General features: G+C 45.0%; 1 protein-coding gene across 4 annotated transcripts in view; it reads right to left on the minus strand.

The window, feature by feature from the left end:
* Positions 1-27,370, minus strand: part of epb41l4a (erythrocyte membrane protein band 4.1 like 4A) — a 402,316-nt gene that overhangs the window by 171,554 nt on the left and 203,392 nt on the right. For all 4 annotated transcript variants that reach the window (XM_068029826.1, XM_068029828.1, XM_068029827.1 and 1 more), the window contains exon 5: positions 21,388-21,439. In XM_068029826.1, coding sequence (XP_067885927.1) covers positions 21,388-21,439 — 52 coding nt within the window. The remainder of the gene's footprint in view (positions 1-21,387; positions 21,440-27,370) is intronic.

Here is a 27,370-nt window from a genome sequence, read left to right on the forward strand (position 1 = left end):
TCTCTGCCCGAGCTAAAAAAGGAAGGGTTTCCATATGCCTTCTTAGCCACCTTATTGAGCTGTCTTGCTACCTTCAGGGATCTGTGGACATTCACTCCAAGGTCCCTCACTTCCTCTGCACCTCTCAGTATTCTCCCATTAATCTTATATTCCTTTGCCTTGCTTGACCTCCCTAAATGCATCATCTCACACTTCTCTGGGTTGAATTCCACATGCCACTTTTCTGCCCACCTGACCAGTCCATTGATATCTTCCTGCAGCCGACAGCTATCCTCAAAGAACAAAGAACAGTACAGCACAGGAACAGGCCATTCGGCCCGCCAAGCCTGCGCCGATCTTGATGCCTGTCTAAACTAAAACCTTCTGTACTTCCGGGGTCCGTATCCCTCTCTTCCCATCCTATTCATGTATTCGTCAAGATGCCTCTTAAACGTCGCTATCGTACCTGCTTCCACCACCTCCCCTGGCAGCAAGTTCCAGGCACACACCACCCTCTGTGTAAAAAACTTGCCTCGCACATCCCCTCTAAACTTTGCCCCTCGTACCTTAAACCTATGTCCTCTAGTAACTGACTCTTCCACACTGGAGAAAAGCTTCTGACTATCCACTCTGTCCATGCCACTCCTAACTTTGTAAACCTCTATCATCTAGCCCCTCCACCTCTGTCGTTCCAGTGAAAACAATCTGAGTTTATCCAACCTCTCCTCATAGTTAATACTCTCCAGACCAGGCAATATCCTGGTAAATCTCTTCTGTACCCTCTCCAAAGCCTCCACATCCTTCTGGTAGTGTGGCGACCAGAATTGTACGCAATATTCCAAGTGTGGCCTAACTAAAGTTCTGTACAGCTACAGCATGACTTGCCAATTTTTATACTCTATGCCCCAACCGATGAAGGCAAGCATGGCGTATGCCTTCTTGACTACCTTATCCACCTGTGTTGCCACTTTCAGTGATCTGTGGACCTGTACGCCCAGATCTCTCTGCCTGTCAATACTCCTAATAGAGAGATAGAGAGAGATACAGCACTGAAACAGGCCCTTCAGCCCACCGAGTCTGTGCCGACCAGCAACCACCCGTTTATACTAATCCTACATTAACCCCATATTCCCGACCACATCCCCACCATTCTCCTACCACCTACACGAGGGACAATTTACAATGGCCAATTTACCTATCAACCTACAAGTCTTTGGCTGTGGGAGGAAACCGGAGCACCTGGCGGAAACCCACACGGTCACAGGGAGAACTTGCAAACTCCACACAGGCAGTACCCAGAACCGAACGAGAGTCGCTGGAGCTGTGAGGCTGCGGTGCTAACCACTGCGCCGCTGTGCCGCCCCCTAAGGGTTCTGCCATTTACTGTATACTTCCCACCTGCATTAGACCTTCCAAAATGCATTAGCTCACATTTGTCCGGATTAAACTCCATCTGCCATTTCTCTGCCCAAGTCTCCAACCGATCTATATCTTTTTTTTTTTATTATTCATTCATGGGATGTGGGCGATGCTGGCCAGGACAGCATTTATTGCCCATCCCTAATTGCCCTTGATAAGGTGGTGGTGAGCTGACTTCTTGAACCGCTGCAGTCCATTTGGGGTAGGTATACCCACAATGCTGTTAGGAAGGGAGTTCCAGGATTTTGACCCAGCGACAGTGAAGGAACGGCGATATAGTTCCAAGTCAGGATGGTGTGTGACTTGGAGGGGAACTTGCAGGTGGTGGTGTTCCCATGTATTTGCTGCCCTTGTCCTTCTAGTTGGTAGAGGTCGTGGGTTTGGAAGGTGCTGTCTGAGGAGCCTTGGTGCATTGCTGCAGTGCATCTTGTAGATGGTACACATTGCTGCCACTGTGCATCGGTGGTGGAGGGAGTGAATGTTTGTAGATGGGGTGCCAATCAAGCGGGCTGTTTTGTCCTGGATGGTGTCGAGCTTCTTGAGTGTTGTTGGAGCTGCACCCATTCAGGCAAGTGGGGAGTATTCCATCACACTCCTGACTTGTGCCTTATAGATGGTGGACAGGCTTTGGGGGAGTCAGGAGGTGAGTTACTCGCCTCAGGATTCTGAGCCTCTGACCTGCTCTTGTAGCCATGGTATTTATATGGCTACTCCAGTTCAGTTTCTGGTCAATGGTAGCTCCTAGGATGTTGATAGTGGGGGATTCAGCGATGGTAATGCTGTTGAATGTCAAGGGGAGATGGTTAGATTCTCTCTTGTTGGAGATGGTCATTGCCTGGCACTTGTCTGACGCAACTGTTACTTGCCACTTATCAGCCCATGCCTGGATATTGTCCAGGTCTTGCTGCATTTCTACATGGACTGCTTCAGTATCTGCGGAGTCGCGAATGGTGCTGAACATTGTGCAATCATCAGTGAACATCCCCACTTCTGACCTTATGATTGAAGGAAGGTCATTGATGAAGCAGCTGAAGATGGTTGGGCCCAGGACACTACCCTGAGGAACTCCTGCAGTGATGTCCTGGAGCTCAGATGATTGACATCCAACAACCGCAACCATCTTCCTTTGCGCTATGTATGACTCCAGCCAGCGGAGGGAGGGTTTTCCCCCTGATTTCCATTGACCTCAGTTTTGCTAGGGCTCTTTGATGCCATACTCGGTCAAATGCTGCCTTGACGTCAAGGGCAGCCACTCTCACCTCACCTCTTGAGTTCAGCTCTTTCGCCCATGTTTGAACCAAGGCTGTAATGCGGTCAGGAGCTGAGTGACCTTGGCAGAACCCAAACTGAGCATCCCACTGAATGGCCAGCAACTCAATGAGGCTGGACTTCCTCCCTCAAGCAGGTGGAAGTCCCGCCTCGGAACAATTGAAATCTGGGGACCTGTAAAATACATAACAGATCCCCAGGCGAGGCGGAAGCGGGTTCGGCATTGACTTTTCAGTCAGTGGCCAGCTCCCGTCCGCCCAACATAAAATCCTGGCCAATATGTCCTGGAACCAACATGGGGGCATGCCATATTAGATATAATAATGAGTAACCAGACAGATTAGTTAACAGCATATCGGTGTGTGAGCATTTATCTAATGGTGATCATGATATGATTGAGTTCAACGCAGTGTTTGAAAGGGAGAACCGCGGAACAGCTACTAAAGATTACGAAGATGCAATGAGTTAGAGACAATTCACTGTTAAGTGGGCAAATCTGTTAATGGGTAAAATGGCAGGACCTCAGTGGGAGATGTTCAAAAAAGAATTTAACGTAATACAGAAGCAGTTTATACCTCTAGTGAAAGAGCTCTACTTGTCAAGAAAAACAGCCATGGACAACTAAAGAGTTTAGAGAAACAAAAAACCGAAAAGAAAAAGCATACAAAAATGCAACAAATAGCACAAATCCTGGCGAATGGGAAAGATACAAATAACAGTAAAGGGTGATAAAACAGATTGTGAGAGCTACAAAAAGGGAATATAAAAGAAACTTGCAAGGGATATCAAAACCAATAGAATATCTTTTTACAATTAGATTAGGAAAAATAGGGTAGACAGGAACAAAGCATGCACCTTAAATTGATGATAGTGATGTTGTCAATGAAAATAAGGAAATGACAGAAATGTTGAAAAATAACTTTGCATCAGTATTTACAGTAGAGGAAGAGGTCAGCATACCAGACCTCCCACAGAAACTAATAGAGAATCAGGGACAGTGACCCACCAAAATTAATGCAAAATAACAGTAATGAAGAAAATAATGACACTAAAGAATGACAGATCCCCAGGACCAGATGGTTTCCATCCTAGGGTATTAAATAAAGTGGATGAGAACATTGCCAATGCCCCAACTATAATCTTCCAAAGTTCTCTTGATTTGGGAAGCGTTCCTTTAGGTTGGAAAATTGCACATGTCACTCTGCTCGTAAAGAAAGGTGAGAGAGGAAAACCAGGAAATTATAGATCAGTTAGCCTAACATTTTTTGTTTGGAATTATTAGAGTCTATAATTAAGGATAGGGTGACTGAACATCTTGGAAGTTTTCCGCTGATCATAGACAGCAAGTGTGGTTTTGTAAAGGGTAGGTCATGCCTGATGAACCTGATGGAATTTTTTGAAGAGGTGACTAAAGTCATGGACAGGGGAATGTCTATGGATCTTATTTATAGAGGGCACTGGCAAGCAAGAACTTGGTTTAAAGTGTGTCTACTTCAACGCCAGGAGCATCCGGAATAAGGTGGGTGAGCTTGCAGCATGGGTTGGTACCTGGGATCTCGATGTAGTGGCCATTTCGGAGACATGGGTAGAGCAGGGGCAGGAATGGATGTTGCAGATTCCGGGATTTAGATGTTTCAGTAAGAACAGAGAAGATGGTAAAAGAGGAGGGGGTGTGGCATTGTTAATCAAGGAGAGTATTACAGCGGCAGAAAGGTCGTTTGAGGACTCGTCTACTGAGGTAGTATGGGCCGAGGTTAGAAACAGGAGAGGAGAGGTCACCCTGTTGGGAGTCTTCTATAGACCTCCGAATAGTTCCAGAGATGTAGAGGAAAGGATAGCGAAGATGATTCTCGACAGGGGCGAGAGTAACAGGGTAGTTGTTATGGGGGACTTTAACTTTCCAAATATTGACTGGAAATACTATAGTTCGAGTACTTTAGATGGGTCAGTTTTTGTCCAGTGTGTGCAGGAGGGTTTTCTGACACAGTATGTAGACAGGCCAACCAGGGGCGATGCCACATTGGATTTGGTACTGGGTAATGAACCTGGCCAGGTGATAGATTTAGATGTAGGTGAGCACTTTGGTGATAGTGATCACAATTCGGTTAGGTTTACCTTAGCGATGGGCAGGGACAGGTATATACCGCAGGGCAAGAATTATAGCTGGGGGAAAGGAAATTATGATGCGATTAGGCAAGATGTAGGATGCGTAGGATGGGGAAGGAAACTGCAGGGGATGGGCACAATCGAAATGTGGAGCTTATTAAAGGAGCAGCTACTGCGTGTCCTTGATAAGTATGTACCTGTCAGGCAGGGAGGAAGTTGTCGAGATAGGGAGCCGTGGTTTACTAAAGAAGTTGAAGCGCTTGTCAAAAGGAAGAAGAAGGCTTATGTTAGGATGAGACGTGAAGGCTCAGTTAGGGCGCTTGAGAGTTACAAGCTAGCCAGGAAGGATCTAAAGGGAGAGCTAAGAAGAGCAAGGAGAGGACACGAGAAGTCATTGGCGGATAGGATCAAGGAAAACCCTAATGCTTTCTATAGGTATATCAGGAATAAAAGAATGACTAGAGTTAGATTAGGGCCAATCAAGGATAGTAGTGGGAAGTTGTGTGTGGAATCAGAGGAGGTAGGGGAAGCGTTAAATGAATATTTTTCGTCAGTATTTACAGTAGAGAAAGAAAATGTTGTCGAGGAGAATACTGAGATTCAGACTACTAGGCTAGATGGGATTGAGGTTCACAAGGAGGAGGTGTTATCAATTTTGGAAAGTGTGAAAATAGATAAGTCCCCTGGGCCAGATGGGATTTATCCTAGGATTCTCTGGGAAGCCAGGGAGGAGATTGCAGAGCCTTTGTCCTTGATCTTTATGTCATCATTGTCGACAGGAATAGTGCCGGAAGACTGGAGGATAGCAAATGTTGTCCCCTTGTTCAAGAAGGGGAGTAGGGACAGCCCTGGTAATTATAGACCTGTGAGCCTTACTTCGGTTGTGGGTAAAATGTTGGAAAAGGTTATAAGAGACAGGATTTATAATCATCTTGAAAAGAATAAGTTCATTAGCGATAGTCAGCACGGTTTTGTGAAGGGTAGGTCGTGCTTCACAAACCTTATTGAGTTTTTCGAGAAGGTGACCAAACAGGTGGATGAGGGTAAAGCAGTGGATGTGGTGTATATGGATTTCAGTAAGGCATTTGATAAGGTTCCCCACAGTAGGCTATTGCAGAAAATACGGAAGTATGGGGTTGAAGGTGATTTAGAGCTTTGGATCAGAAATTGGCTAGCTGAAAGAAGACAGAGGGTGGTGGTTGATGGCAAATGTTCATCCTGGAGTTTAGTTACTAGTGGTGTTCCGCAAGGATCTGTTTTGGGGCCACTGCTGTTTGTCATTTTTATAAATGACCTGGAAGAAGGTGTAGAAGGGTGGGTTAGTAAATTTGCGGATGACACGAAGGTCGGTGGAGTTGTGGATAGTGCCGAAGGATGTTGTAGGGTACAGAGGGACATAGATAGGCTGCAGAGCTGGGCTGAGAGATGGCAAATGGAGTTTAATGCGGAAAAGTGTGAGGTGATTCACTTTGGAAGGAGTAACAGGAATGCAGAGTACTGGGCTAATGGGAAGATTCTTGGTAGTGTCGATGAACAGAGAGATCTTGGTGTCCAGGTGCATAAATCCCTGAAGGTTGCTACCCAGGTTAATAGGGCTGTTAAGAAGGCATATGGTGTGTTAGCTTTTATTAGTAGGGGGATCGAGTTTCGGAGCCACGAGGTCATGCTGCAGCTGTACAAAACTCTGGTGAGACCGCACCTGGAGTATTGCGTGCAGTTCTGGTCACCACATTATAGGAAGGATGTGGAAGCTTTGGAAAGGGTGCAGAGGAGATTTACTAGGATGTTGCCTGGTATGGAGGGAAGGTCTTACGAGGAAAGGCTGAGGGACTTGAGGTTGTTTTCGTTGGAGAGAAGGAGGAGGAGAGGTGACTTAATAGAGACATATAAGATAATCAGAGGGTTAGATAGGGTGGATAGTGAGAGTCTTTTTCCTCGGATGGTGATGGCAAACATGAGGGGACATAGCTTTAAGTTGAGGGGTGATAGATATAGGACAGATGTTAGAGGTAGTTTCTTTACTCAGAGAGTAGTAGGGGCTTGGAACGCCCTGCCTGCAACAGTAGTAGACTCGCCAACTTTAAGGGCATTTAAGTGGTCATTGGATAGACATATGGATGAAAATGGAATAGTGTAGGTCAGATGGTTTCACAGGTCGGCGCAACATCGAGGGCCGAAGGGCCTGTACTGTGCTGTAATGTTCTAATTCTAATTCTAATATATGGACTTTCAGAGGCATTTGATAAAGACCCTCATTAGAAACTGTTAGCTAAAGTAGAAGCTCATGGAATTGAAGGCAAATTATTGAGCTGGTTAGGAAACTGGCTGAACGGCAGGAGACAGAAAGTAGGGATAATGGACAAGTACTCTAATTGGCAGGGTGTGACTAGTGGTGTCCCGCAGTTGATGGAATAGAAAGTTACATATCCAAATTTGCCGATGACACATACATAAGCGGCATTGTAGATGGAAGCATAAAATTACAAGGATATTGATAAATTAAGTGAATGAAGAAAAACTGTGGAAATGTATTTCTATATGGAACAGGGTACTTTCTACATGGTGAAAAGCTAGAAACAACGAAACAAAGAGACTTGTATTTATATAGTGCCTTTCATGACCACAGGATGCCTCAATGTTTTTTTTACAGCCAATGAAGTATTTTTGAAGTGTAGTCGCTGTTGTAATGTAGGAAACATAGCAGCCAATTTGTGCACAGCAAACTCCCACAAACAGAAATGTGATCCTGACCAGATAGTCTGTTTTTGTGATGTTAGCTGAGAGATAAATATTTGCCAGGACACCAGGCATAACTCCATTGTTCTTCTTCAAAATAGTGGCATGGGATCTTTTATGTCCACCTGAGAGGACAGATGGGGCCTCAGTTTAACATCTCATCCAAAAGATGGCACCTCTGACAGTGCAGCGCTCCCTCAGTACTGCACTGGATTTTTGTGCCCAAATCCTGAAGTGGGACCTAAACCCACAACCTTCTGGCAGTGCAAAGAGACTTGGGGGTCCAGGAATATAGATCATTAAAATGTCATGAACAGGTATAGATAATAATCAAAAAGGCTGATGAAAAAATCTAGAGGACTAGAATACAAGAGGGTGGAAGACATGCTATAGCTATGCAGAGCCCTGATTAGACCACACCTGGAACACTCTGAGCAGTTCTGGGCACTATACCTTAGGAAGGATATATTGGCCTTGGAGGGAGTCTAATGTAAATTTGCCAGAATGATAGCTGAACCTCAAGGGTTAAATTACGGGGCAAGATTACACAAACTAGCATTCTATTGCCTGAAATCTGGAAGGTTAAAGGGGTGATTTGATCGAAGTTTACAAGATATTAAGGAAATAGATAGGGTATCGAATAGAATCATACAGCACCGCACAGAAGGAGGCCATTCAGCCTGTCAGGCCCGTGCTGACTCTCTTCAAGAGCAACTCAGCTAATCCCACTCACCCACCCTCTCCCCATAATCCAGAAAATGTTTCTCTTCAGGTGCTTATCCAATTCCGTTGTGAAAGCCACGATTGAATCTGCCTCCATCATGCAACCCTGCCCCCGTGATCAGAACCACCCTCAACCCCCAGTCCGATTACCATGGGACCCTCCCCCTGCAATCAGAACCACCGAGATCACCGTGGGCCCCCCACCTCGTGATCAGATATTCTGGAAACGTCCCATGATCTCCCTCTCCCCCAATACTCCTATCTGCTCCTGTAGGCTTTGGCCCTGTGAATAGGCTTCCTGCCCAAAAGGCCTCAAGCCTGACAATCAGGCCTCCAGTGGGTGGGAGCTACACAGGAAAAAATATAAAGCAGCCTTGCAGTTAAACTCTGCATGACAGTCAGAAAACCCATTCTTCTGCATTGCCTGACCTCACAACAGCACTCAAACGTATTCAGCACATTCCCCCCCCACACCACCGCATCCCCACCACCCACCACCCCCCCGCCCCCCTATCACCCCCAAACCCGGGCACAGAACTTGCCCTACAGGCTCCAATCTAAGCCACAATCAATTCTTATGTATAACTTTTCCCCTCTCTTTAGCTCTGTTCTTTTCAGTGTGTCACTACCATTTCCCATTCAGGGTGAGCAGGCAAGCTAACATCAGTCTTCAGCAGTTTTTAGGTGCTCTGTCAGAGTGGTCTGCAATGACTCCCCTTCCAATTCTCCCTTCCCTCCTGTGGGGAAAGTATCCAGCCACAAACTGCAGTTTCCCTTGGTCAAAGAGCTAAGTTTAAGAATGTGCACTGAAGAGAATAACCTGCCTTTGAATACTCTTTGACATATCCACCATGAATTTAGCTCTATTTCGCCTGACCCTATGCTTACTCCCATATCTCATCTATATAGAATATTTCCACATGAGCAACAAATACAGAATTACAGTTTAAACCAGAATTCTGACATTTTGCAGCAAGTGCTCAAAACCAAGTATTACTTCAAAACAGCTTGTAAAAACATTGATATTTAGTTGTGGTTGTGACCTGAAAGTAGAATAGTTGCAGTTTGGAAGCCTGAGACACATAGTTTTCGTCCTTTCTTTTGTATTGTGGGTAATATGAAAATAAAGAACCAAAACTCAATATCGGATTTTCTTAGCCTCTCATTTTGTTTGAAAAAGCTCCTTTTGCTAGCAAGCAGGGACTCGATTCTAATTAGGATGCAGCTGCACAGCTCAAGCCCCCGATTTAAGCAATTTCAATGTATGAGTATTTCACAAATGTCTAATTATAATGTCATTTTAGAACTGAGACAGCAGTATTAGTACATTAATCCTTCTTATTCTGCAAAGAAGGAGCTCAGATTTCAGAAAGTGGTATTGCCGAGTTATCTGAGGCACTGAAGCAAGGGCCCTGTTGTGCATTCAACTCCCATTGCTGGCAAAGGGGCTCCTGTAACATGAAACATTCAAACCATAAATATTTTGTATTGGACACCACTTAGCAGGTAGAGCTAAAAGCACGATAGCATGAAATCCTGAAAAGATTCAAGGATCAACAAAAATGCTCATATGCCTTGGATCATTGAGTTGATCGCTGAGCTATAAGGACTAACTGAAAGATTTCCACATTGTGAAAATCAGGCATCAGACTGACCATGATCCAAGTTGTTGAAATGAAGAAAGGCTCAATGAGGTGAATGAAAAGAGGACTGAGAAAACATAGTAATTAGCCCAGGAATAGGCAAACTAAATAATACTTGAGGAATAAGCCTGTGAATACAAATTAATGGATTTGTAACTCAACGTAGGCTACAAGGAGAAGAGGCAAGATGAAAATAGTTCACAGATGTTCTTATATTCTTATGCGGCTCCTGTACTTTAGTTCCCTACCCAGCTGGCCCTAACTGATGTCCAATTGGAATTGTGTTCCTGACATCATGTACTTGGAGCTTTTCCAAGATTAGAAACTGAAATCAGTCAAATTACTGTTTATGAACAGATTTATATTTTGTTTCAGACATATTTGCAGCACAATTCAGAATAATCTGTTCCAAAAATGTATTAATTTTCAGACATTACAACATCAAACAGGACTTCATATGGTGTACTTCTTTACTCACTAATCCTTCACATGTGAAGTATGGAAACATCTACTTTAACAGAATATGCTCAGCATAAGGACATGCATCAACTTGCTAATTGAGACATAAAATGCTGAGCAAAAAAGGAGAGATGGATTTTTAAAATTTCTTAATTTCTATGATTACAGCAAGTTACAAGTTACTGTATAGCATAGAAACTTTTACTTGTTGGTTTAAACTTTAGAAAATATACATTAAATACCGCCAACAAATAAATGGGAAATATTTATACTATTAATAAATGAACTCCAAATATTTGGGGTAAGGATCAACAAACACAGTTTTGTGTGAGTGCATGCACATATATGCCATTGTCCGTATGTTCTTTTGGGTGTCTGCATGTTTTTATGATTACTGTATAACTGAGTCCTTCTCTCCATGATAGTGTGGAATTCTCAATATAGAGTAATATGAATTATAAAGTAATTATAATAGTTTTCACTGAATTGCCAAACAAGGAGATATGAAATGCAGTGCTGTCTATGTGGCATTCAGGAATCTTCCCTTCTATGAAATAACTTTGCAAATAGCAATGGCACAAGAAAAACTATTTTAAAACTGCCATCCTTTCACTCATGAATAAATATTATAAAGATGACTTCCTATAGATTATGTAAGGTCGTAATTGGGAGTGAAAATGTTTTTCTTCCCCATTTTATTATAAATTGCTGTTTATTTCAATTGTACTGTACATTCTCCCAAGAAAAACATTAGTTAAAAATGAAAATAGCATATAAGAATGAACATCCTAATAAAAAAAATAATTATCAAGGTAACTCCTCAGAGCTCCATTTAGTTTTGCTGGGGATGCCATCAGCACGTGTGCTCGTCAACAAACAGTTGTCTTACACACAAAATGAATCAAAGATTAACCAAGTCAAATTCATAAAGCATTGCAACAGTCTTCAATATTTCAACTTGATTAAAATTGGCATGTCCTGGCCCACAATCAGCTCCAAGTTCCCATCCAACTCATGCATCATCCTGACTTGAACATACAGGGGGGAATTTTATCCTGGCAACAGGGTCTCAACATGCAAAGAAAGTGATGCCGTGATCCCCGCATTGTCTCTTCTCCGAAGGCCAACTGAATCTAGTGCCAATCAGGCAGTTAAGTGGACAGTAGTGGGCCTTCCACAGGAAAAAGGACCCTGTTACCAGAAATCCCAGCCTTGGAGAGCTGCTGGCCAATCAGAGGCCGGCAGCTGCAGCACCACCGTGGAGGCGGTGGCTACTGCTGGAGCAGTACCTACCAGAGGCCGAGGAACCAAGCCTCAGGTATGTCAGAGCGGGAGGGGTCTCGTGGGGTGGGGGTTGTGGGGTTGGTGGGGAGGGGGAGGCCGCAAGTGCAGGTTTGTGGCTGTCAGCAGGCCCCCCCACCTTCCCGATGCTGGGTCCCTCGTTAAGACACTGTGTCTTTAAACGAGGGCCCTCCCCACCAGAAGCCAGGAAGAAGCCTGTATGGTTTCCCATGCCGTGCTTCCCGTGCGGCGACATGGCCGCCCGCCGCACAGCTAATTAAAACCAAAGAAGCATAGAAACATTATGGCACAGAAGGAGGCCATTTAACCTATCATGTCCATGCCGGCTGAAAGAAAAATGGCCGCCCAATCTAATCCCACCTTCCAGCACTTGGACCAGAGCCTTGTAGCTTACAGCCTTCAGGTGCATGTCCAGGTACCTTTTAAAAGAATTGAGGGTTTCTGCCTCCACCACCATTCCTGGCAGTGAATTCCAGACACCCACCACCCTCTGAATGAAAAAGTTTTTCCTCTTGTACCCGCTAATCCTTCTACCAATCACCTTAAATCTGTGCCCCTGGTAATTGTCCTCTCCGCTAGGGGAAACAGAGCCTTCCTGCCGACTCTATCTAGGCCCCTCATAACTTTGTATACCTCAATTAAGTCACCCCTCGCCTCCTCTGTTCGAAGGAAAACAACCCTAGAATACCCAATCTTTCCTCATAGCTGCAATTTTCGAGCCCTGACAATAATCTTGTAAATCTCCTCTGTACAGTCTCAAGAGCAATTATGTCTTTCCTGTAATGTGGTGACCAGAACTGTCGCAATAGTCCAGCTGTGTCCTAACCAGCATTTTATACAGTTCCAGCATTACATCCCTGCTTTTGTATTCTATACCTCGGCTAATAAAGGAAAGCATTCCAAATGCCTTCTTCACCACTCTATCTACCTGTACTGCCACCTTCAGGTACCTGTGGACATGCACTCCAAGGTCTCTCGCTTCTTCTACCCCTCTCAAAATGCTTCAGTTTATTCTGTAGTCTCTGGCTTTGTTTGCTCTCCCCAAATGCATTACCTCACACTTCTCCGGATTGAATTCCATTTGCCACTTTTCCACTCACTCAACCAAACCATTGACATCATTCTGGAGTCTACAGCTATCCTCTTCACAAGCAATTACAAAGAACAAAGAACAGTACAGCACAGGAACAGGCCATTCGGCCCTCCAAGCCTGCACCGATCTTGATGCCTAAACTAAAACCTTCTGCACTTCCGGGATCCGTATCCCTCTATTCCCATCCTATTCATGTATTTGTCAAGATGCCTCTTAAACGTCTCTGTGGTACCTGCTTCCATCACCTCCCCCGGCAACAAGTTCCAGGCACTCACCGCCCTCTGTGTAAAGAACTTGCCTCGCACATCCCCTCTAAACTTTGCCCCTCTCACCTTAAACCTATGTCCCCAAGTAACTGACTCTTCCACCCTGGGAAAAAGCTTCTGACTATCCACTCTGTCCATGCCGCTTATAACTTTGTAAACCTCTATCATGTCGCCCCTCCACCTCCATCGTTCCAGTGAAAACAATCCGAATTTATCCAACCTCTCCTCATAGCTAATGCCCTCCAGACCAGGCAACATCCTGGTAAACCTCTTCTGTACCCTCTCCAAAGCCTCCACATCCTTCTGGTAGTGTGGCGACCAGAATTGCATGCAATATTCTAAGTGTGGCCTAACTAAAGGTCTGTACATCTGCAGCATGACTTGCCAATTTTTATACTCCATGCCCCGACCGATGAAGGCAAGCGTACTGTATGCCTTCTTGACTACCTTATCCACCTGCGTTGCCACTTTCAGTGAACCGTGGACCTGTACGCCCAGATCTCTCTGCCTGTCAATACTCCTAAGGGTTCTGCCATTTACTGTATACTTCCCACCTGCATTAGACCTTCCAAAATGCATTACCTCACATTTGTCCGTTTTAAACTTCCATCTGCCATTTCTCCGCCCAAGTCTCCAACCGATCTATATCCTGCTGTATCCTCTGACAATCCTCATCACTGTCCGCAACTCCACCAACCTTTGTGTCTTCCGCAAACTTACTAATCAGATCAGCTACATTTTCCTCCAAATCATTTATATATACTACAAACAGCAAAGTTTCCATCACTGATCCCTGCGGAACACCACTAGTCACATCCCTCCATTCAGAAAAGCACCCTTCCACTGCTACCCTCTGTCTTCTATGACTGAGCCAGTTCTGTATCCATCTTGCCAGCTCCCCTCTGATCCCATGTGACTTCACCTTTTGTATCCGAAGATGATATTTGATAGCGAAGATGATTCTCGACAGGGGCGAGAGTAACAGGGTAGTTGTTATGGGGGACTTTAACTTTCCAAATATCGACTGGAAATACTATAGTTCGAGTACTTTAGATGGGTCAGTTTTTGTCCAGTGTGTGCAGGAGGGTTTTCTGACACAGGATGTAGACAGGCCAACCAGGGGCGATGCCACATTGGATTTGGTACTGGGTAATGAACCCGGCCAGGTGTTAGATTTAGATGTAGGTGAGCACTTTGGTGATAGTGACCACAATTCGGTTAGGTTTACCTTAGCGATGGGCAGGGACAGGTATATACCGCAGGGCAAAAATTATAGCTGGGGGAAAGGAAATTATGATGCGATTAGGCAAGATTTAGGATGCGTAGGATGGGGAAGGAAACTGCAGGGGATGGGCACAATCGAAATGTGGAGCTTATTCAAGGAGCAGCTACTGCGTGTCCTTGATAAGTATGTACCTGTCAGGCAGGGAGGAAGTTGTCGAGCGAGGGAGCCGTGGTTTACTAAAGAAGTTGAAGCGCTTGTCAAGAGGAAGAAGAAGGCTTATGTTAGGATGAGACGTGAAGGCTCAGTTAGGGCGCTTGAGAGTTACAAGCTAGCCAGGAAGGATCTAAAGGGAGAGCTAAGGAGAGCAAGGAGAGGACACGAGAAGTCATTGGCGGATAGGATCAGGGAAAACCCTAAGGCTTTCGATAGGTATATCAGGAATAAAAGAATGACGAGAGTTAGATTAGGGCCAATCAAGGATAGTAGTGGGAAGTTGTGTGTGGAATCAGAGGAGGTAGGGGAAGTGTTAAATGAATATTTTGCGTCAGTATTTACAGTAGAGAAAGAAAATGTTGTCGAGGAGAATACTGAGATTCAGGCTACTAGGCTAGATGGGATTGAGGCTCACAAGGAGGAGGTGTTATCAATTTTGGAAAGTGTGAAAATAGATAAGTCCCCTGGGCCAGATGGGATTTATCCTAGGATTCTCTGGGAAGCTAGGGAGGAGATTGCAGAGCCTTTGTCCTTGATCTTTATGTCGTCATTGTCGACGGGAATAGTGCCGGAAGACTGGAGGATAGCAAATGTTGTCCCCTTGTTCAAGAAGGGGAGTAGAGACAGCCCTGGTAATTATAGACCTGTGAGCCTTACTTCGGTTGTGGGTAAAATGTTGGAAAAGGTTATAAGAGACAGGATTTATAATCATCTTGAAAAGAATAAGTTCATTAGCGATAGTCAGCACGGTTTTGTGAAGGGTAGGTCGTGCCTCACAAACCTTATTGAGTTTTTCGAGAAGGTGACCAAACAGGTGGATGAGGGTAAAGCAGTGGATGTGGTGTATATGGATTTCAGTAAGGCATTTGATAAGGTTCCCCAGGCTATTGCAGAAAATACGGAAGTATGGGGTTGAAGGGGATTTAGAGCTTTGGATCAGAAATTGGCTAGCTGAAAGAAGACAGAGGGTGGTGATTGATGGCAAATGTTCATCCTGGAGTTTAGTTACTAGTGGTGTACCGCAAGGATCTGTTTTGGGGCCACTGCTGTTTGTCATTTTTATAAATGACCTGGAAGAGGGTGTAGAAGGGTGGGTTAGTAAATTTGCGGATGACACGAAGGTCGGTGGAGTTGTGGATAGTGCCGAAGGATGTTGTAGGGTACAGAGGGACATAGATAGGCTGCAGAGCTGGGCTGAGAGATGGCAAATGGAGTTTAATGCGGAAAAGTGTGAGGTGATTCACTTTGGAAGGAGTAACAGGAATGCAGAGTACTGGGCTAATGGGAAGATTCTTGGTAGTGTAGATGAACAGAGAGATCTTGGTGTCCAGGTGCATAAATCCCTGAAGGTTGCTACCCAGGTTAATAGGGTTGTTAAGAAGGCAGAGGAGATTTACTAGGATGTTGCCTGTTATGGAGGGAAGGTCTTACGAGGAAAGGCTGAGGGACTTGAGGTTGTTTTCGTTGGAGAGAAGGAGGAGGAGAGGTGACTTAATAGAGACATATAAGATAATCAGAGGGTTAGATAGGGTGGATAGTGAGAGTCTTTTTCCTCGGATGGTGATGGCAAACACGAGGGGACATAGCTTTAAGTTGAGGGGTGATAGATATAGGACAGATGTTAGAGGTAGTTTCTTTACTCAGAGAGTAGTAGGGGCGTGGAACGCCCTGCCTGCAACAGTGGTAGACTCGCCAACTTTAAGGGCATTTAAGTGGTCATTGGATAGACATATGGATGAAAATGGAATAGTGTAGGTCAGATGGTTTCACAGGTCGGCGCAACATCGAGGGCCGAAGGGCCTGTACTGCGCTGTAATGTTCTAATTCTAATTCTAAAAAAAAAACTCAATCAAATTAATGAGACACGACCTCCCCTTCACAAAACCATGCTGCCTCTCACTAATAAGTCCATTTGTTTCTAATCCTGTCCTGAAGAATCCTCTCTAATAATTTCCCTACCACTGACGTAAAGCTCACCGGCCTATAATTTCCTGGATTATCCTTGCTACCCTTCTTAAACAAAGGAAGAACATTGGCTATTCTTCAGTCCTCTGGGACCTCACCTGTAGCCAATGAGGATGCAAAGATTTCTGGCAAGGCCCCAGCAATTTCTTCCCTTGCCTCCCTCAGTATTCTGGGGTAGATCCCATCAGGCCCTGGGGACTTATCTACCTTAATGCTTTGCAAGACACCCAACACCTCCTCCTTTTTGATACACGACCATTTTTTGTGTCATCTGCAAATTTCCCAATCATGCTTCCCACATTTCAGTCCAAATCATTAGTATATACCGTAAACAGCAAGGGACCCAACACTAAGCCCTGTGGAAAGCCACTGAATACTGCTTTCCATTCGTAAAAACATCCGTCGACTGCTATCCTTTGTTTCTTGTCATTTGGGCCAATTTTGGATCCAACCTGCCACATTCTCCTGTTTCCAATGGGCTTTCATTTTACTGACCAGTCTGCCATGCGGGACCTTGTTAAATGCCTTACTAAAATCCATGTAGGCCACATCGACTGCACTATCCTCATCAATCCTCCTTGTTACTTCCTCAATCAAGTTCGTGAGACATGACCTTCCCTTAACAAATCCATGCTGACTATCCTTGATTAATCCGTGCCTTTCTAATTGGCAGTTTATCCTGTCCCTCAGAATAGATTCTAACAATTTTCCCACCACCGAGGTCAGACTGACCAGCCTACAATTATTTGGCCTATCCCTTGCACCCTTTTTAAACAATGGTACAACGTTCGCAGACCTCCAATCTTACAGCACCTCACCTGTATCCAGTGAGGATTTGAAGATGATCCTCAGCTCATACGCTATTTCCTCTCTGGCTTCCTTTAACAAGCTGGGATGCAATCCATCTGGCCCTGGTGACTTATCCGCTTTCAAGGAAGTCAGACCCTCTAGTACTTTCTCTCTCATTATACTTATTGTATCTAATATTTCACACTCCTCCTCTTTTACTATAATGCCTGCATTATCCCTCTCCTTTGTGAAGACAGAGACAAAAAACTCATTAAGAACCCTGCCCACATCTTCTGCATCCACGCATAAGCTCCCTTGTACATCTCTGATGGGCCTACCCTTTCCTTAGTTATCCTCTTGTTCTTAATGTACTAATTGTGGCTGTGGTGGGAAGAGGCCCTTAATAGAGGGTTAATTGCCCAGTTAAGGGCCTCAATTAGTAGTGGGGTGGGAAGGCCGTTCACAGGCCTTCCTGCACTGGACTAAATTTTGGCAGAGGTAGGATAGTGGTGGGATCCCCCACCATTGCCAGCAACCGCCACCCACAACCACCACCCACAACCCCGCCCCCTCGCCACCATTCCATCTGATGTTACGCTCTCCCTGCCTCCAAACCCACCATGGGGAAGAGCATAAAATTCCCCCCCCCACCCCCCCCGCCATATTGTTGTTCCTCCATTTTTGCTGGGTCCCCCACTATCAACATCCTGGGTGTTAGCATTGACCAGAAACTTAACTGGACCAGCCATATAAACACTGTGGCTACGACAGCAGATCAGAGACTGAGAATTCTGCAGTGAGTAACTCACCACCTGACTCTCCAAAGGCTGTCCACCATCTACAAGGCACAAGTCAGGAGTGTGATGGAATACTCTCCAATTGCCTGGATGAGTGCAGCTCCAACAAGCTCAAGAAGCTCGACACCATCTAGGACAAAGCAGCCTGCTGATGGCATCCTATCCACCACCTTAAGCATTCACTCCCTTCACCACTGCCGCATAGTACCATCTACAAAATGTACTGCAGCAACTTGCCAAGACTCCTTTGATAGCACCTTCCAAACCCACAACCTCTACCATCTAGAAGGACAAGAGCAGCAAACACATGGGAACATCACCACCTGTAAGTTCCCCTCCAAGTCACCCACCATCCTAACCTGTAAATATATCGCTGTTCCTTCACTGTTGCTGGGTCAAAATCCTGGAACTCCCTCCCCAACAGCACTGTGGGGATACCTACACCAAATGGGCTGCAGCGGTTCAAGAAGGTTGTTCACCTTCGAGATGGGCAGTAAATGCAGGCCTTGCCAGCAATGCTCACATCCTATGAACGAGTTTTAAAAAAAAGGATAAAGAAGCCTCAAAATTCATGACATGTGTGGCAGGGTGAAAAACCAAGCAGGCTCAGACGTGTTTAGTTTTAAACTGGAATCATGTTTTGTGTATTCGTGTTAGATATATAATGCTGTTCATTCTTAGTGATGGTCTACAACAAGCTGCAGTCTTAGATTATTTTCAGTAAAGCGCAGGATAATACAGTAAACAGAGGCTCCAAATGAGTGGAGCCCAACATTGCTCTTTTAAAATGGGACTGAGATTCCAAGCATGAAGTTTTTAATTAATGTGGAAGGCAGGCCAGAGGATAGAATAAGAGAAATCAGGATTCATTTACCACCTAAGTTAGGAGCCTTCAGCCTCAAAAATATATATGTGGTGAATTTCAGCTTGGCTGGGGACACAAAACAGACTTCAATGGAACTGAATTTTGGACAGGGTGCATAACCAGTGATCGATGCGATACCACTCAAGTCAAATTTAACCACCTTAAAGATATCTAAAACACTTAATGGGTCAGACAAAGCAAATCCAGAAAAACACCTGCAGATAACCAGGACAAAAAAACATAGATTCATGTTTGTGAAGGACACATATCAGCATGTTTTTTTTTATACAGAGTTTTAATGGGTTGCCAAGAGTGGAAGTTGAGACCGGGGCATAAACCCATTTAAGAAGCGCACGGGTGCTGTAATGGAAAGAATCAAGGATTGGTTTTGTGGAAGGATCAGATCAAATTGCCTGAAGGATTTTCTTTATCCAATCCTGTCTTGTTCTCTTGTGAACATGCATGACTGCCATCAATTTCACCCACATTAGCCATGATACTGCACCAGACATTCTGTCATGTTTCAGAATCATTTGAACATTTTTCCATAGAAAGGACTGAGAAAAAAGACTCACTTTCAGTGTTGTTAAAGCATTGTGTATTCATGCGACTTAAAAAGCAAAGGTCTGAAGCAAGAGGTAATTAAGATGCTAATTAGTTAGTGTTGCTATTGTTATGATATAGAATATAAACAATAATCAATTTGTCAGGCTGTCTAAACAATGGAAAAACACTTCATCCCCAATGAGCTTGGGCAGTCTTTGATCACAGTTGATGGGGGAAATCGAGAGAGCAAATGGTTGGAATTTTTGAAACAGGAAGAGTTTCAGGTTTATTAAAGACAATACTTTAAGGTACTCAGTACCTTAAGTGTCCTCAGTACCTTGCTCTATGGCAGGGAGACCTGGACAACGTATGTCAGCCAAGAGTGACGTCTCAATTCATTCCATCTTCGCTGCCTCCGGAGAATACTTGGCATCAGGTAGCAGGACCGTATCTCCAACACAGAAGTCCTCGAGGCGGCCAACATCCCCAGCTTATACACACTACTGAGTCAGCGGCGCTTGAGATGGCTTGGCCATGTGAGCCGCATGGAAGATGGCAGGATCCCCAAAGACACATTGTACAGCGAGCTCGCCACTGGTATCAGACCCACCGGCCGTCCATGTCTCCACTTTAAAGACGTCTGCAAACGCGACATGAAGTCCTGTGGCATTGATCACAAGTCGTGGGAGTCAGTTGCCAGCGATCGCCAGAACTGGCAGGCAGCCATAAAGGCGGGGCTAAAGTGTGGCAAGTCGAAGAGACTTAGCAGTTGGCAGGAAAAAAGACAGAAGCGCAAGGGGAGAGCCAACTGTGTAACAGCCCCGACAAACAAATTTTTCTGCAGCACCTGTGGAAGAGCCTGTCACTCTAGAATTGGCCTTTATAGCCACTCCAGGCGCTGCTCCACACACCACTGACCACCTCCAGGCGCTTACCCATTGTCTCTCGAGATAAGGAGGCCAAAGAACAAGAAAGAACAGAACTTTAAGGTAAAGTGATTAGAAATGCTGGAGGATCATTAAAAACCTTGTTTAGGTCAATCAGGATATCTCATTGGTGTGGAGTGATGGGGCATGTTCTTTATTTCATATTATTACACAAATTGTACTGATTGAATTAAGTGAGTTCCATCATATGGCTGTTCTATAAATTTGCCTTACTGTGAAACACAGCAGTTTAATAATTCATATCTGACCTTGTCTCATCCAAGTGTTTGCTCGGTCTACCTTTGGAAACATTGTACATACTATTTTCGCTGCCTAATGTACAAATAAGAGGTGGAACAAATTCTGGCAACTCCACTAAAGATGCTCAGAATGCTTATGAAAAAGAGACTTGCATTTATATAGCACCTTTCGCAACCTCAGGACGTCCCAAAGCACTTCACAACCAATTAATTACTTTTGAAGTGTATACTGCTGTCATGTAGAAAATAAGGCAATCAATTTGCATTAAGCAAGCCCTCACAGACAGTAAGGTGATAATGACCAGCTAATCTGTTTTTGTGATGTTGATTGAGGAATAAATATTGGCCAGGATACGTGGCAGAAATCCCCTGTTGTTCTTTGAAATAGTGCCACGGGATTTTTTTATGTCCACCTGCGAGAAAAGACAGAGCCTTGATTTAATGTCTAATCCAGAAACTGATGCCACTGATTCTGAGAAGGGATCTATGGTAGGCCCAAGTCAGTAAGACTCACATTTTAGTAATCTGAATGGCTCAGGTCTATAAACCAAAATTATCATAAAATTTGCCAGAAGGCTGAGGTATCACTTTTCGTAAACCACCGGCCCCCCCCCACCCCTCCTCCCCACATATTAGTTCATTTGTGTGCGGGTGAAAGTCAAGATGATTTGCATTGTTTTGGTCATGTGGTGCAAGGAGACTCAGAAATACACAAAAGCAGTACTCCCTAAGCTGTCCATCTCGTTTTACTGGCCCTGTAAAGCAGCAAATCTATGTTCCAAGAATTGATTGAAGCCATTACTCACTGTTTATTAGGTCCTTGTGTTCAGCAAGGGTTTTTGTGGGATCCAGCCAGTACTGTTTAAAATAAATGGTTGCTGTTAGAACACATCAATTGTGTTTCTTTTAGATGGATTGACAGAGCAAAGTAATAATAGATTCAGGAATAAATCAAAATACATTTCATAGCAGAAACACGTGAAAGCTTTTCATAGACAAAAGCTCCCATTTTCAGCATTCTCTGATTTATTTAGATTTGAAACATATATTAGATTTTCCTATAAATAGATTCAAGGTATTAGAGTCATAGAGCCATTATGACATAGAAGGTGGCCATTCAGCCCATTGAGTCTATGCTGGCTCTCTGTAGAGCAATCCCGCCAGTGCCTTTTTCCGGCTCTAACCCTGTAGCCCTACAAGTCTATTTCCCTCAAGTGCCCATCCAATTTCCTTTTGAAATCATTGATCATTTCTGCTTCCATCACCCTCATAGGCAGTGAGTTCCAGGTCATTACCACTCATTGCGTAAAATAAATTCTTCCTCTCTTCCTCCCCCTGCATCTCTTGCCCAAAACCTTAAATCTGTGTGCCATCAGCTAATGGAAACAGCAGTTCTATGTCTACTGTATCTAAACCTGTCATAATGTTGTCCACCTCTATCAAATCTCCCCTCAACCTCCTCTGCCCCAAGGAGAACAACCCCAGCTTCTCCAACCTAACCTTGTAGCTAAAATTTTCTCATCCCTGGAACCATTCTAATAAATCTCCACTGCACCCTTTCAAGGACCCTTATATCCTTCCTACAGTAGATCCTTCTCTCGACACCAACCACCCGTATTTATAAAGCCACTTTAAAACAATAAAATGTAAAATACTTCACAGGGGTATTAGAACCATAGCAACATAGAAAAATTACAGCACAGAAGGAGGTCATTCAGCCCACCGTGTCCATGCCGGTCGCAAAAACTAGCCGCCTAATCTAATCCCACCTTCCAGCACTTGGTCCATAGCTTTGCAGTTTACAGCACTTCAGGTGCAGGTCCAGGTACCTTTGAAAAGAATTGAGGGTTTCTGTCTCCACCACCGATCCTGGCAGTGAGTTCCAGACACCCATCACCCTCTGGGTGAAAATGTTTTTCCTCATGTCCCCTCTAATCCTTCTACCAATCACCTTAAATCTGTGCCCCCTGGTAATTGACCTCTTTGCTAGGGGAAACAGGCGCTTCCTGCTGACTCTATCGAGGCCCCGCATAATTTTGTACACCTCAATTAAGTCACCTCTCAGTCTCCTCTGTTCTAAGGAAAACAACCCTAGCCTATCCAATCCTCCCTCATAGTTGCAACTTTCAAGCCCGAGCACCATTCTTGTAAATTTCCTCTGCACTCTTTCAAGAGCAATTATGTCCTTCTTATTATGTGGTGACCAGAACTGTATGCAAAACTCCAGCTGTGGCCTAACCAGTGTTTTATACAGTTCATTACGGCCAATAAAGGAAAGCATTCCATATGCCTTCTTCACCACTCTATCTACCTGTCCGTCCACCTTCAGGGACTTGTGGACATGCACTTCAAGGTCTCTCACTTCTTCTACCCCTCTCAATATCCTCCCGTTTATTGTGTATTTCCTTGCTTTGTTTGCTCTCCCCAAATCCATTACCTCACACTTCTCTGGATTAAATTCCATTTGCCACTTTTCCACTCACTCAACCAAACCATTGATATCATTCTGGAGTCTACAGCTATCGTCTTCACTATCAACTACACGGCCAATTTTTGTGTCATCTTCAAATTTCCCGATCATGCCTCCCACATGGAAAGCCACTGGATACTGCTTTCCATTCGCAAAAACATCCATTGACTGCTACCCTTTGTTTCTTGTCATTGGGCCAATGTTGGATCCAACCTGCCGCATTCTCCTGTATCCAATGGGCTTTCATTTTACTGACCAGTCTGCCATCTGGGACCTTGTTAGATGCCTTATTAAACCCATGTTGACCACATCCACTGTACTACCCTCATCAATCCTCCTTGATACTTCCTCAAAAAACTCAATCAAGTTAGTAAGACATGACCTTCCCTTAACAAATCCATGCTGACTGTCCCTGACTAATCCATGCCTTTCTAAGTGGCAGTTTATCCTGTCCCTCAGAAGCCAAAGACTTGCAGGTTGACAGGTAATTTGGCCATTGTAAATTGCCCCTCGTATAGGTAGGTGGTAGGGAATATGGGATTACTGCAGGGTTAGTATAAATGGGTGGTTGTTGGTCGGCACAGACTCGGTGGACCGAAGGGCCTGTTTCAGTGCTGTATCTCTAAATAAATAAATAAATTTACCCACCACAGAGGTCAGTCTGACCGGCTTGTAATTATTTGGCCTATCCCTCACACCCTTTTTAAAGAATGGCACAAACGTTCGCAGACCTCCAGTCATCTGGTACCTCACCTGTATCTAGTGACGATTTGAAGATGATCCTCAGCGCATCCATTATTTCCTCCTTGGCTCTCTTTAACAACCTGGGATGCAATCCATCCGGCCCTGGCAATTTATCCACTTTCAAGGATGACAGACCCTCTAGTACTTCCTCTCTCATACTTATCTAATATTATAGTATGATAAGGGTATTATATATATATATATGTATACATATAAGGGCCACCCGAGTATCAACACGAGCAGAATTTCTCATCCACAGCTGTTACAAAACTTTCTAAATTCACTTGTAAAAGCCCTTCAAAACACTCCCACAGGGGATGCTGAGACCAAGTGGGCCCACATCAGAGACGCCATTTATGAGTCAGCTTTGACCACCTACGGCAAACTGCGAAGAGGAATGCAGACTGGTTTCAATCTCATATTGAAGAGCTGGAACCTGTCATAGCCGCTAAGCGCATTGCAGTGTTGAACTACAAGAAAGCCCCCAGCGAGTTAACATCCGTAGCACTTAAAGCAGCCAGAAGCACTGCACAAAGAACAGCCAGGCGCTGCGCAAATGACTACTGGCAACACCTATGCAGTCATATTCAGCTGGCCTCAGACACCGGAAATATCAGAGGAATGTATGATAGCATTAAGAGAGCTTTTGGGCCAACCATCAAGAAGATCGCCCCCTCAAATCTAAATCAAGGGACATAATCACTGACCAACGCAAGCAAATGGACCGCTGGGTTGAGCACTACCTAGAACTGTACTCCAGGGAGAATGTTGTCACTGAGACTGCCCTCAATGCAGCCCAGCCTCTACCAGTCATGGATGAGCTGGACGTACAGCCAACAAAATCGGAACTCAGTGATGCCATTGATTCTCTAGCCAGCGGAAAAGCCCCTAAGAAGGACAGCATTACCCCTGAAATAATCAAGAGTGCCAAGCCTGCTATACTCTCAGCACTACATGAACTGCTTTGCCTATGCTCGATGAGGGAGCAGTACCTCAGGACATGCACGATGCCAATATCATCACCCTCTATAAAAACAAAGGTGACCGCAGTAACTGCAACAACTATCGTGGAATCTCCCTGCTCAGCATAGTGGGGAAAGTCTTTGCTCGAGTCGCTTTAAACAGGCTCCAGAAGCTGGCCGAACGCGTCTGCCCTGAGGCACAGTGTGACTTTCGTGCAAAGAGATCGACCATTGACATGCTGTTCTCCCTTCGTCAGATACAGGAGAAATGCCGGGAACAACAGATGACCCTCTACATTGCTTTCATTGATCTCACCAAAGCCTTTGACCTCGTCAGCAGACGCGGTCTCTTCAGACTACTAGAAAAGATTGGATGTCCACCAAAGCTACTAAGTATCATCACCTCATTCCATGACAATATGAAAGGCACAATTCAGCATAGCGGCACCTCATCAGACCCCTTTCCTATCCTGAGTGGCGTGAAACAGGGCTGTGTTCTCGCACCCACATTGTTTGGGATTTTCTTCTCACTGCTGCTCTCACATGCGCTCAAGTCTTCAGAAGAAGGAATTTTCCTCCACACAAGATCAGGGGGCAGGTTGTTCAACCTTGCCCGTCTAAGAGTGAAGACCAAAGTACGGAAAGTCCTCGTCAGGGAACTCCTCTTTGCTGACGATGCTGCATTAACATCTCACACTGAAGAGTGTCTGCAGAGTCTCATCGACAGGTTTGTGGCTGCCTGCAACGAATTTGGCCGAACCATCAGCTTCAAGAAAATGAACATCATGGGACAGGACGTCAGAAATGCTCCATCCATCAATATCGGCGACCACACACTGGAAGTGGTTCAAGAGTTCACCTACCTAGGCTCAGCTATCACCAGTAACCTGTCCCTAGATGCAGAAATCAACAAGCGCATGGGAAAGGCTTCCACTGCTATGTCCAGACTGGCCAAGAGAGTGTGGGAAAATGGCGCACTGACACGGAACACAAAAGTCCGAGTGTATCAAGCCTGTGTCCTCAGTACCTTGCTCTATGGCAGCGAGGCCTGGATAACGTATGTCAGCCAAGAGCGATGTCTCAATTCATTCAATCTTCGCTGCCTCCGGAGAATACTTGGCATCAGGTGGCAGGACCGTCACAGAACACAGAAGTCCTCGAGGTGGCCAACATCCCCAGCTTATACACACTACCAAGTCAGCGGTGCTTGAGATGGCTTGGCCATGTGAGCCGCATGGAAGATGGCAGGATCCCCAAAGATACATTGTACAGCGAGCTCGCCACTGGTATCAGACCCACCGGCTGTCCATGTCTCCGCTTTAAAGAAGTCTGCAAACGTGACATGAAGTCCTGTGACTTTGATCACAAGTCAGCGATCGCCAGAACTGGCAGGCAGCCATAAAGGCGGGACTAAAGTGTGGCGAGTCGAAGAGACTTAGCAGTTGGCAGGAGAAAAGATTGAAGCGCAAGGGGAGAGCCAACTGTGTAACAGCCCCGACAAACAAATTTTTCTGCAGCACCTGTGGAAGAGCCTGTCACTCTAGAATTGGCCTTTATAGCCACTCCAGGCGCTGCTCCACACACCACTGACCACCTCCAGGCACTTACCCATTGTCTCTCGAGATAAGGAGGCCAAAGAAAGAAGATATATATATATAATATATATAGTGTAGTAAAATATCACACTGAGCCACATGAGGAGGTATTAGGGCAGACAGAAGCATAGAAACATAGAAAATAGGAGCAGGAGTAGGCCATTTGGTCCTTCGAGCCTGCACCGCCATTCAATACAATCATGCCTGATCGTCCAAACTCAGTAACCTGTTCCCGCTTTCTCCCCCTATCCCTTGATTCCTTTAGCCCTATGAACTATATCTAACTATTTCTTGAATATATTTAATGATTTGGCCTCAACTGCTTTCTGTGGTAGAGAATTCCGCAGGTTCACCACACTCTGGGTGAAGAAATCCCTCCTCATCTTAGTCCTAAATGGTTTACCCCTTATCCTTAGACTGTGACCCCAGGTCCTGGACTCCCCCGCCATCGGGAACATCCTTCCTGTATCTAGTCTGTCCAGTCCTGTTAGAATTTCTATGAGATCCCCTTTCATTCTTCTAAACCCTAGCGAATACAAGCCTAATCCACCCAATCTCTCTTCATACGTCAGTCCTGCCATCCCAGGAATCAGTCTGGTGAACCTTCGCTGCACTCCCTCTATAGCAAGAACATCCTTCCTCAGATAAGGAGACCAAAACTGCACACAATACTCCAGATGTGGTCTCACCAAGGCCCTGTAAAATTGCAGCAAGATATCCTTGCTCCTGTCCTCGAATCCTCTCGCTATGAAGGCCAACATACCATTTGCCTTCTTAACTGTTCCTGCACCTGCATGCTTACTTTCAGCGACTGGTGTACAAGGACACTCAGGTCTCGCTGCACCTCCCCCTTTCCCAATCTATCACCGTTCAGATAATAATCTGCCTTTCTGTTTTTGCCACCAAAGTGGATAACTTCACATTTATCCACATTATACTGCATCTGCCATGTATTTGCCCACTCACTCAACCTGTCCCAATCACACTGGAGCTTCTCTGCATCCTCCTCACAGCTCAC

This window comes from Heterodontus francisci, chromosome 4 (assembly GCF_036365525.1).
Source record: "Heterodontus francisci isolate sHetFra1 chromosome 4, sHetFra1.hap1, whole genome shotgun sequence".
Lineage (NCBI taxonomy): Eukaryota > Metazoa > Chordata > Chondrichthyes > Heterodontiformes > Heterodontidae > Heterodontus > Heterodontus francisci.